A 12,773-nucleotide genomic window follows, 5' to 3' on the forward strand; every position below is an offset into this window, starting at 1 on the left:
AGGTCATACTTATAGGTTTGAGGGATTAGAACCTGATATGTGTGGGATGTGGGGACATTATTCTGCCTTCCGAAGTTGCCATTTTTCTGAGATAGGAATAAAGGGGCTGCAACGTGGAGGAAAAGATAGTAAGGTTAGATTTGTATGTGTGTGTCAGGTTTTTAAGGAGACCCACATTCTATTCCCAGTCCCTTTTTATTCTGCCCAATTTTGTTAACATAAATGTGTTTCTCTTTCTCTTCTTCAGCTGAATTCAGGGGCTGGTTCAGTACCTTTTTTTAAATTTAAAAATAATGAAACCAATGGGTTCTTCTATTTATTTTAGCTCAGGCAAACCAGAACTCTGACATGTCAGATTTTGCAAAATACCTGGGTTTCCTTTAAAGCAATTTTCAAGAATATCAATCATAGGTGAAGACCACAGGAAAATCATAAATATTTTATTTATTATTTTCTTCTCAAATTTTCTTTAGGATCTAAACCAAATTCAACCCATGCCAAGGTTGAAAACTGTTATTTTTATCACTGACCTTTTTAGCTCACTAGTACTAATTAAGAAGTACTTTAAATAACCTATTTCAGCAAAATCTGAGAATATCTTAGTGTATTTTATCCTCAATTTTTTTTTTTTTTTTTTTTTTTGTGGGGTAATATGTATCATTTCTGGTAAAATTCTATTTGCATGTTCAGGCAATGAGAGAAATCTGTTGAACTGGATTTTTAGTTTATTTGTACAATATCACATCTGAAAGTCTATTATTTTCTTGAGAGCCAGATAACCTTGTTAAGTACTTTCCAATGACCCCATCCTTCAGAATTTCTTGGTATCTGAGATTGGTAGCTGACTTCGACTCTGCAGTAAGCTTCAGTTTCAAAATACTTCATTCCCCCCCCCCCCCCCCCCCCCCCCCCCCCCCCCCCCCCCCGCCCAAGGCTTGATTGTTTTGCCTGTACACAGTCTGAATGAGGGGGTTAAGTTTTGCATTCAAACCACTTTCAGATTTGATCATTTTCCTTTCCGTTCATTAAAAAAAGTTTTGATGTCATTGTTTTTATTAAAAAAGCAAAACACACACATCCCTGAAAATCATTTTGTGTGTATGTGTATTTAAAAATGCATACCCCTCCCTGCCCCCCAAGAACTCCCAAATTCCAATCCATAAACAATATAAAGCCCAAAGAAAGGGCCCAGGGCAGGTCGCTCAGTGACACGGGGCTTGTTTTCATTCACAGGAAAGCAGCCACGCTCAGGGATTCTCGGTTAATGGGTTACTTATTAGGGCAAAGGCTCTAAGTGCCGCCTTCCTAATCATACATGTCACTGCATCTCACGTGTGAAAAGCTGATGCTTTTGCTTGGATACTGAAACCCGTTCATTCATTCAGTGGGTGCCTGTTGAGCCCTTGCTCATGTGTAAGCCTGTGCTAGGTTCCACGGTTGCCAAGTGAGACTTGGTCAACACCTTGCGGGTAGTCATTGTCCTGAGACCACCCTGAATACCATGTAAACAAAAGCCCCCTAATCATGTCCTAAATTTTGATTTAACCCGGAATCATTTTGCTCATAGATACAGAACAATTTTCAGGGGAAATTGTATGGTGCAGAGGTGTGGTTCTCTGTTCACAAGGGGGGACATTTATGCTGGACAGTGTTTGTAAAGTGATTAAGTGTATTTTGATTCTATTTATAGGCTATGTTTTTGCTCCTGTGGAATATTAAATAGGACATTTTTGTGTTTGGCTCTATTTATAACCTATGTCTTTTTTTCTTATTAAAAGAATAAATAGGACTATTCCACCCAGGTGTAGCCGTAGGCCCTTTACATGTTGTCTGAGCTTGCTTTCTGGAACTCAGTTCATACCTGCAATTTGGGGACTTATTCCCTAAGACAAGTATATTGTAGGTTTTGTTGAATTAGCACTTTAAAAGGTCACAAGTAATAGGATTGCCTTTCATCTGAAATTATTCAGTTTAAGATTCATAATATATACCAAGTAAATTTTGTTTTTTAAATTGCATCTGTTAGCATAGTGATATTTGCTTTCTGCTTAAAGCATTTTTAAAAACTTCTATACTTAACCACATTATCAAAGAATGATATTTATTAGGCGATGTCATTTGCTAAGTAGGGAGGAGTTAGCAGCAGGCCTGAAACTTTAGTTTAACTGACAAATCATGTTTACCTTAATAGACCATGTTGTTATGGTCATTTTATATAAGAATTAGATGTTTTAATTTTCTACCAATAAAGCCTCATTATATATATCTAAATATAGGAGAAAAGGCTACTTGAGCTAGGTCCCTGTTTAAATTATTTTAATCATATAGACATACCCATAAAATGTTTGATCTTGGTTGGAATAAGAGTTAACTATTGTACCAATTTTTTTAAAGTTGTATCTGAATCAATTTGCATTTGCTTTTAGGTTATTGTTCCTTCTTCTCATAATAAACTGTTTTCTTATATATCATCCAGTATTGCTATTTAATTATTTCTGTGAGTTTGTCTTCCTAGTAAAATCTATGTTTCTTGAAATAAGGGACCTTGTCTTTAATATTAATTGTGTCTTCGAAAGTGCTTAGTTAGACCTTAGGCCTAGAGTATTTGTTTGAAAATTACTTGCAGAATTGCACTGAAGTTTAAAGAGAACTGCCAACTTCCAGGTAGAGGAAGACAACCTGAGATATCATTTTAAGAGGCAAACTGGCTGCTCAGTGTGCGTCTTGGAATGCCAGTTGAGAATGAAAATGGAACTGTCAAGACAACTATCATATTCATTGTTGGCCACTTAGCACAGTTCTGTGCTAATAACTGTATGAGAAACTCTTTTAAAATTGAAAGGTGACTTGAGCATAAAATCAGAGCAGGAAGGGGATTGGATGAGCTAACTGACTGTTGTCCTCAGGGAGGATGGTGTGGTGCATCGGTCTCTGTCATAAGGGACTGAGACCTCTGAGCATGACAGGAAAGGTGGGACTTCTGGGAAGCCTTTCTCCTGGCTAGTCCTAGAGAGATGTTACTAAATTCTTGCTTATCTACTCCTATTTCAGGCTTCATACAAAACACGCCTTTTCCATTGACAGAGTATTTCTTCATGCAGGTTAGAGTGTAATTGATGGAGCCTTAGCTAGTTCAGTTGAACTTGTTGAAGCCCACAGTCCAGTCATTTTAATTGGAATTGGAGGGTAAGCGGTTATGAGAACAATCCAATTCACAGATCATAGTTTTCAAACTCATACACTGTAAATTTCTTCAGGTAAATCTTCTAACTTGTACACTGTATATATATATTTTTTCATAATTTCTTTTCAGGAATTTGTTCTCTTCTTTGTTTTGGCTGAATTTAGTTTTATAGCTAGGAAGACACAGTCAGGATTTTTCACTTAGTGAAGTCTGACATCATGTTATAAAATTATAGGCATAAAGCTATAGGCATCCTAGCTCAAGCAGATGACACCCCACTGGAGGGAAGGAGTAATCTCCCTCTGTAAAAGCTGATAGAGAGAGAGAGAGAGAGAGTGTGTGTGTGTGTGTGTGTGTGTGTGTGTGTGTGTGTATGCATGTGTGCATGCACATGCAAGTGCTATTTTTTTTAAAGTGCCTCATATGGAAAACAACAATATTTTTCTATTGAAAACAGTTAGGTTTGGCCACCCTTGTTCTTTCTCTTCATTCTGTAGGCACCCTCTCTCTTCAGATCAGTCCATGAACTAGAATGTATTTTATTTTACACTCCAGTAACTCAACCAATAGTTATATTTTGGAGTCCTACTACATTTCTGACATTCACAGGAAAATAAGTTGTTTCTTCTGGATTTCTCCAGACTGTGTAGCATTTTGTAAAGAACAGGGCAATCGGATTCAGAAGGCATTGGCTGCATTGGATTATCCCGTCCTGGGCTGTGTGCTCTTATTCATTTACTCAGTCTCTGAGCCTCAGCATACTTTGTTTTCTGATGAAACGGTCTTTGCAGCAATACCTAACTCATTTTGCTTAGTGTGAATGTGCTTTGTTTCTAATAGAATTTGGGAAGGTAAAGATCTTGTATTCCTTTTATAAATCCAACCTGGATGACATATTTTGACAATCACTGGCATTTTGCACTATATATATATTATTTAAGAATACTTGTCTTTCCCAAACTTTTCAAGTTGTATATGTTTGGGTAAGTAGTCTTTGGAAATTAAATATAGTCAGAGATCCTATTACATTCATATAACTAAAGAATAGATAAAATTTATCAACAGATAACAATGGGAAATTTAAATTGTACATTTCAGGGACTACGTTATGAAGAATTTTATTTCTCTTCATATAAAAGATTTAAGGTTTTTTGTTTCTTTGTTTTTGACTTTACCATTATGTTTTATGGATCATATGTCTGGAAGAAACAATTGACCAGTAAAGTCTCTGATTAAGACTATTTATCTTTTTGTTGCTAGAAACCCATTATTTCATATTTGTGATCAAAATCAAATTATTTTCTTTTAAATAAGCATATAATATGGGTTTTGAGTCCCGACTACTCTGCCATGTTTTCCTCTGTCATCTCTCCTTGATATATATGAACTGTGAAAGAAAGCTGAATTACATTTTTTTAAGGATACTTAATTAGCAAAAACTGGAAAACACAGGAAGGGCTGGAGAATTTCTCTATAAGTGGAGAACTACTTTTTGTAAATATATCACAGTAATTTCTCAATTGGAAATGTTTTAATTTACTGTTTACCAACCATTGCTGAGTCATGGTGTCTGCTTTTAGGGGACAGAAAGATTATTTTAATTTGATTTCTGACTAGTGATCTTTGAATCTAATTTAATTCCAAATATAGATATGGCTGATATTTTCTTTCTAGGAATATAAATAACTAAAAGAATATAAAATTGATATGAAAACAAGGAAACCTTTCAAATACCAAGGACAGACAGATAAATGCACACAAGTAACAGTCCTTGTGGAGGAATAAGACAGCTTCAACATGGGATTCTTATAAATATTAAGTATGGAAATATAATTTATGTATTATAAGTTATTACTAATTAATGAAGGATGAGTATGGAGTACAAATTTAACTTTTAGAATCTTCAAGTCATCATTTTGGATGGCCAAGTTTTTTAGACAAGGTTATAGCTTCAAATGATGACTTTTTAGAAAAAATTAGTTTTAGATTTTTAAAAAATAATTATCTGCCTTATTAATCAGAGCATTGTGAACTTAACTTTTTTATATTCTTTATTATAAGCATAGGGGAAAGGGCTAAATTACTAGTCATTGAATTTAAGAGGATATTCCAATACCAGAGAAATCCAGGCATCGACATTTTCTGATTACCCATTTTTATTGTTGTAAAGGTAGAAATATCTGTAAAGAATAGAATAAATACATTCTAGTAATGGCCTTGTCTACCTTTTTAATCATTTCCTCTCCTGAGAAGAATCTTCAAGCAAGTTCTGTGCATACGCATCTTAAATACCCAAACTATAATAGCAACATGAAGCTCATCAGGCTTGATGGCAGGCATGTCAGTATATGGTGCTTCACTGTTGCCTTCTAATGCCAGGGACTAATGTGATCACAGGCTCTGAATCCCAAACACTTCTGCATTAGCAACAACTCACAGTTCAATTCAGGAAACATTTTTGAGTATCTGTGTACTCATTAATAAAGGAATAAAAGGAAATCTAAAAGTTAATTCTGTCAAAGGATTTTCATCTTAGACTGTGGCAAGTCTTGTTATCAGCTAACTGCAGTGCAAGGCTGAACAAATAAACCCCCCTGGCTTCCCAAACTCCAGTGATGTTTTTTGAATAAATACAGGCAGGTCTGTGGCGAGTTTTTATTTGGTTCTGTGTGTGTACTCTATATACATCTATAATATATCACATACAATATATATGCATTATTTGTATATGTATATGTATATTTATATATTTATACTAGATGCCCGGTGCATGAAATTCGTACATGAGGTTATGTGTGTGTCCTTCAGCCCACCCTGAACCCAATCTGGGACCACTCAAGGGATTTATGACTGCCCTTTTAGGCCCGATCCTAGACTGCTGGCTCCCAACCACTCACCTGCCTGCCTGCCTAATTGCCCCTAACCGCTTCTGCCTGCCAGCCTGATCAGTCTCTAACTACTCCCCTGACAGCCTGATAGATGCCTAACTGCTCCCCTACTGGCCCAATTGCCCCCAAATGCCCTCCCCTGCTGGCCTGTTCTCCCCTAACTGCCCTCCCCTGCCTGCCTTGTTTCCCTTAACTGTTCTGCCCTGTAGGCCTGGTCCCCCCCAACTGTCTTCCCCTTCTGGCATGATTCTCTCCAACTGCCTTCCCCTGCAGGCCTGGTTCCTCCCTCCCCAAATGTCGTTTTTGCAGGCCCGAGCCCTCTCAACTGCCATTCCCTGCTGGCCCAGTCACCCCTAATGGCCCTCCCCTGATGGCCTGGTTTCCCCTAACTGCTCTCCCTTGTAGGCCTGGTTTCTCCTAACTGCTCTCCTCTATAGGCCTAGTCCCTTCCAATTGTCCTCTCCTTCCCTGCAGCGCCCCCCCCCCCCCCCCCCAAACTGTCCTTCTTGCAAGCCCGGTCCCTCCCAACTGCCATTCCTTGCTGACTCAGTCACCCCTAACATGTCCTCCCCTGCTGGCCTGGTACCCCTCAAACTGCTCTCCCCTGCATGCCTGGGTCCCCCCTGCTCCCAAAACTGTCCTCCCTTGCAGGCCTGGTCCCTCCCAAATGCCCTCCCCTGCAGGCCATCTTGTGGCAGCCATCTTGTGCCACATGGGGCAACCATTTTTGACCACATGGGCATGGCCATCTTGTGTGTTGAAGTGATGGTCAATTTGCATATTACTTTTTTATTAAATAGGATAAATATTTTGGCCTCATATTCATCTAACATTTTTTTTTTTTATTCAACAGAAATCTTCTTGACAGAGACACATTTTCTAAATCTGATCCAAGTAAGTATCTGTTTACTTGCTTTTGATAGTCTACTTATTTTACTTTTTGATTTTGCAAAAATTGTATGGAGCTCATCATTTCTGTTTAAATATTTGTTTTAAAGCCTGGAAAGAAAGAAGGGGAATGAACTCAAGCCCAGTGTGTTCATCTCCCTGGGCAGTACTCTACCTAAAGAGGGCGTTGCTCAGCTTTTTGAGAATAGGATGGAAGTGCAGATAACTCCAATGCAGGACAGTTCACCTTTGAATTGCAGTCTCATGCTATGGCCATATGGCAGAAATCATATTTGAAAATAGTAATAATCGTATGGGCCATGACTTTAAGTGTTTTAGTCACAGAGTAATACTCTTTTCTTTTTCTTTTTTTGTAAATGAAAGCAGTGTATAAGGCATATATAACTACATGAAATATATAACATCTTGTATGATCTGAATTTTTTTTATTCCTAAATAGAGATTTTGAACATCAGAGATCATTTGTAAAATAAAATAAAAAATAGTTTGAATTAGAAAACAGCCAAATTAATGTATAAATCAGTTAGTACAAATTGTGTATTATTTAGAAGTTGATATCCAACAGCTCTCCATCTCTACAAAAGCATGAAAAAAAAAATGTGGCTTAATTATAGGATAAAGGTTTTGTCAGATGTTAGATAAATTCTTAAGGTAGTCATTGGGAAATGGCATTATAATTTGAGGGTATTAAAATTTTCTGTAGCTCATTTGACAGGTAAGTGGGACTTATTTTTTAATCCCTTAATCTTTACCCCAAACCCTAATCTCCTATTTGAAACCTCTCTTTATGGTTGACAGGATTTCTTACCTGTTTACAAGTATGGCTTACCTTGGAAATACACCTTGGATGGTTCAGTTTCAGGCCACCACAATAAAACGAGTATCTCTATAAAGTCACACAGATTTTTTTTTGTATCCCAGTGCATATAAAAGGTTATGTTTACACTATGATGTAGTCTATTAAGTGTGCAATAGTATTATGTCTAAAAGTATACACATCTTAATTAAAAAATAATATATTAACAAATGTTAGCCATTATTTGAGGTTTCAGTGAGAAGTAATTTTTTGGCTGCTGGAGGGTCTTGCCTTGAAGTTGATGGCTACTGACTGATCAGGGTGGTAGTTGGTAAAGGTTGGGATGGCTGTGGGAATTTCTTAACATAAGACAACAAAGAAGCTTGGCACATCAGTTGACTCTTCATGAACAATTTCTCTGTAGCATACAGTACTATTTGATAGCATTTACCCATACTAGAACTTCTTTAAAAATTAAAGTCAACCGAAACCGGTTTGGCTCAGCAGATAGAGCATAAGTCTGCGGACTGGAAGGTCCCAGGTTCGATTCCAGTCAAGGGCATGTACATTGGTTGTGGGGTGTGCAGGAGACAGCTGGTCGATGTTTCTCTCTCATAGATGTTTCTAGCTCTCTATCCCTCTCTCTTCTTCTCTGTGGGAAATCAATAAAATATATTTAAAAAAATTGAAGTCAATCCTTTCAAGCCTTGATGCTGCTTGATCAGCATGTTTATGTAATATTCTAAATCCTGTGTTGCCATTTTACCAGACCTCACTGTATCTTAAGTAGGGGTAAATTCCATCTCCAGAAACCACTTTCTTTGCTCATCCATGAGAAGCAACTCCTCATCTGTTAAAGTTTTATAATGCAATCACAGCAATCAGTCACATCTTCAGACGGCACTTCTGATGCCAGGCCTTTGGCTATTTCCACCCCATCTGCAGTCACTTCCTCTGCTGAGGTCACGGACTCCTCAGCATCATCCACTGGAGTCAGCTTCTTCTAAACTCCTGTTCATGTTGATATTTTGCCCTTGCCCCATGAATCAGAAAAGTTCTTAATGGCATCTAGATGGTGAATAATTCTCAGGAGTATTTCCATTTGTTTCACCCAGATGCAACAGAGGAATCACTATCTATGGCAGCTCTCGCCTTATGAACTATATTTCTTAAATAATAAGACCTGAAAGTTGACATTACTCCTTGATCCGTGGCTGAAAATGACTGTTGTGTTAGCAGGCATGAAAACAAGAACCACTCATCTTCTATCTCCAGCAGAGCTCTTGGATGACTACATGGAGTGTGGATGAGCAGTAATATTTTGAAAGGAATCTTTTCTTGTCTGAGCAGTAGGTCTCAACAGTGGACTTAAAATATTCAGTAAATCATGTTGTAACCAGATGTGCTGTCATCTAGGTTTTGTTGTAGATTAGCATAATTCCTAAGGGCCCTAGGATTTCCCAAATGGTAAATGAGCATTGGCTTTACTTTTAAATCACCTGCTGCTTTAGCCCCTAACGAGAGAACTAGTCTGTCTTTTGAAACCTTGAAGCCAGGCATTCCTTTTCTTTCCTGAAACCTCATGAATCAAGCTCTGCTAGCTTCAGACTTTTCTTCTGCAGCTTCCTCATCGCCCTCAGCCTTCAGCGAACTGGAGTGATGAGGCTTTGGCTTAAGGGAACGATGTGGCTGATTTGATCTGACCAAACCACTACAACTTTCTCCAACTCAGCAATAAGGATGTTTTGCTTTTTCTCATTTGTGTGTTCACTGGAATAGCACTTTTAATTTCCTTCAATAACTTTTCCTTTTGCATTTACAACTTGGCTAACTGCACAAGAGGCTTAGAGCCTATCTTGGCTTTTGACAGATCTTCCTCACTCAGCTTAATCATTTTTAGCTTTTGATTAAAGTGAGAGTCATACAACTTTTTTTTCACTTGAATATTGAGGGGCCATTGCATGGTTACCAATTGGCCTAACTTCACTGTAGTTGTGTCTCAGGGAAGAGGGAGGTCCAAGGAAAGGAAGAAAGGCTGGGAAGGACTGGTAGGTGGAACAGTCAGAACAAACATTTATTAATTAAGTTTGCCATCTTACATTGGCACCCCAGAACAATTATAATAGTATCATCAAAGATCACTGATCACAGATCACTAAAATCAAAATAACAATAATGAAAATATTTGCAATATTGAGAGAATTACCTAAATGTGACACAGAGGCACTAAGTGAGCAAATGCTGTTGAAGAAATGGTACCAATTAACTCACAGGGTTGTCACAAACCTTTTATTGTAAAAAATAAATATGCAATATCCACAAAGCACAATAAAATAGGTACGACACTATTGAGGATGGGAGTAGCAAAAATTAAATAGTGTATAATTTATTCAAGGTTGTCTTTCCTGTGATGGCTTTGAGTACAGTAGGTATTTAGGAAAAACTTCTGATTTATGTCTAGTAGTATACTGAAATGTTTTAAACTGTTAAACCATAGTTTTAAAAGTTATCTACATCTGTAGCCAATATAGAGACATTAGTAAATTGCCATTATATTTTTTATGTGCCAAGCTCTAAATATAATTAAGTTCTAGAGATCTGATATAGTTTTTTCTTTTTTCTTTTTTTTTTTAATCAGCCATTTAATGATTTATTAGCAATTTTCTGGCAAGAGGAGGGCTGGGAATTAGGAATTAATTTTAGTGTTGTTTTTGGACAGTTGAAACATAAATTATGCATGCATACCTGATTTTTATAAATGACATATGTATATTTTTCATCTTTTGTAGTTTGTGTCTTATATACACAAGGAGTTGGAAACAAAGAATGGAGAGAGGTAAGAATTAAACATTTTTTAAAATCACTGTGTTGGAAGACAGGTTATAAGTTACATTTGAGGGTGATACTTTCCTGTTTTTAGTTGTTTCAAGTCTTTTTAAACCCAAAGATTTGAATTTCTACTTCATTTTGTGAAAGTAACTGTTGTGTTTTATTTTTATTTTATTTTATTTTATTATTTTTTTACCTTTTCTTTTTATTTTATTTATTTATTTATTTATTTATTTATTTTTACATATTTTATTGATTTTTTTTTGCCCCCCTCCCTCCCTCCCACAGATCCCCTCCCTCCCAGAGTTTTATGTCCATTGGTTGTACTTATATGCATGTATACAAGTCCTTCGGTTGATCTATTATCTCCCCCTGTGTTTTATTTTTAATAATCCTGAATATTTGGCTCATTTATGACTTTCCTGTGGAATATTCTAGTCTTGAAACTTGTATTTTTCTCAGTCAAAAGTAAATTTAATGTGTTACAATACTTACGTTAACCGGTCTTACTTTTATAGGTCAACTGCTGATTTCCTAAAATACCATTTTAAAGTTGGGAGGGGTTTAAGTGTGCGGGTGTGTGTGTGTGTGTGTGTGTGTGTGTGTGTGATATCAACTATCATCTGTTTATTGCCATTTAGTAACTTATTATTTGAAAATAAAGTAGAAACTCAGTTTCCTAATACAAATATACTTTGTTTAGTAGAGCAAAAGCAAGGAGGCAGCATTTCTGTTTTAGTCCATTTGCTTTCTAAGGTATGTCTAGGTTCCGATGAAAGCATGGATGCTGGAGGGGAGGGGAGCATGTTCAAATGAAAGGCTTTTCCGTCTGCTTGTAGCTGCTGGTTACCCCAGGAATTTAGTGCGTTGTTTTAATGAGGTTACAGTTTCTGGTGAGATTTCCCTGGTGAGATCCGTGCTATTTGTTGCCACAGATTGCTTTGCGGCCAGCCATTTTACCCATGTGTCTCAATCGTGAGAGAGAGGGCAAGCATAGATCGTTATAATCTATCCTGTTTCCCCGAAAATAAGGCAGTGTCTTATATTAATTTTTTTCTCCCAAAGTTGTGCTAGGTCTTATTTTCAGGGGATGTCTTATCTTTCCATGCACTAGGTCTTATTTTTGGAGGATGTCTTATTTTCGGGGAAACACAGTATCCTTGAAACTGAGAGAACAAACCAATTAAAATAAAGTGTCTCTACTGATAATGGGTAGGTGGGATACTGAGCACCAGTTTCTCTTATCTAATTGCTTCTGGTTGTTCAATATTTATGCCAAACTCTACATATACAAGTGTCAGCTCACCAGGCTTGCTTCTTCTCTCCTCCAAATGTAGCTGATAACATCACCAGCCAAAATATCCAGCTGCAATTTTTGCAGCCATCCTTGACTTTTTTCCTACACCTCCACATTTAATCGGTTATTGAGTGTTATGAATTCTTTTTTATAAAAAAAAAAAAAATCTCAGATAAGTCATCTTTTTTATTTAGACCCATGTTACCTTGGGTTTTCTTACGAGTCTATCTCCCTCTCTCTTGTTGCTCTAGTTATTCCTTTGATTATTTTCCTGAGGGATATGCTTTTCTTTTGTGATTGGCTATGCAGTTCATTTTCTCAAAGGTCTGGGACCATGCGGTGGAACTGCTGACTGACCATAGGTCAGGTTAGATAGGGCTGAGCATTTACCAGGAGTGCTTAGAAAATAGCTTTACTTGAGGGGCCAATAAAGGAGCTGAGATAAGACCCATAGGTACAGGAATGGGCATCTGGACCAAAGCACATACTTAATGATCTGATGCTTAAACAATGAGATACAGACTTCTAACTTGATTTACAAAGTCTTTTGTGATAATAATGACCGATGTTGTAAGCGCTTTAGATATATTGACTAATTTAATTTGCACAACAGCCCTGAGGGGTAGATACTATTTTCATCCTTATTTTACCCCCAAGGAAACGGAAGCACAGGAAGCTTAAGTGATTTGACCAGTATTACCCAGTGTTAAAAGACAGAGAAGAGATTTCCACCCAGGCCATCTGGCTTCAGTGCCTCTGCTATTCGACCACCTTGCTTTCCAGAACCCTTTTCTTATCCCAACCTTTATATTTTGGTTTTATTAATGGAAGGACATTCTATAAATTGATCTTTGGAGCTTTATACTTAGT

The 12,773-nt window shown here is 37.2% G+C and overlaps 1 protein-coding gene across 1 annotated transcript in view; it reads left to right on the forward strand.

The window, feature by feature from the left end:
- CPNE8 (copine 8) overlaps positions 1-12,773 on the forward strand; it is a 181,491-nt gene that overhangs the window by 20,338 nt on the left and 148,380 nt on the right. Inside the window, exons 2-3 of the mRNA XM_084877878.1 lie at positions 6,926-6,966; positions 10,567-10,613. Of these exons, the coding sequence (XP_084734004.1) occupies positions 6,926-6,966; positions 10,567-10,613 (88 nt within the window). The remainder of the gene's footprint in view (positions 1-6,925; positions 6,967-10,566; positions 10,614-12,773) is intronic.

The sequence above is a fragment of the Pipistrellus hanaki genome, assembly GCF_964339955.1.
Source record: "Pipistrellus hanaki genome assembly, chromosome: 3".
Classification (NCBI taxonomy): Eukaryota; Metazoa; Chordata; class Mammalia; order Chiroptera; family Vespertilionidae; genus Pipistrellus; species Pipistrellus hanaki.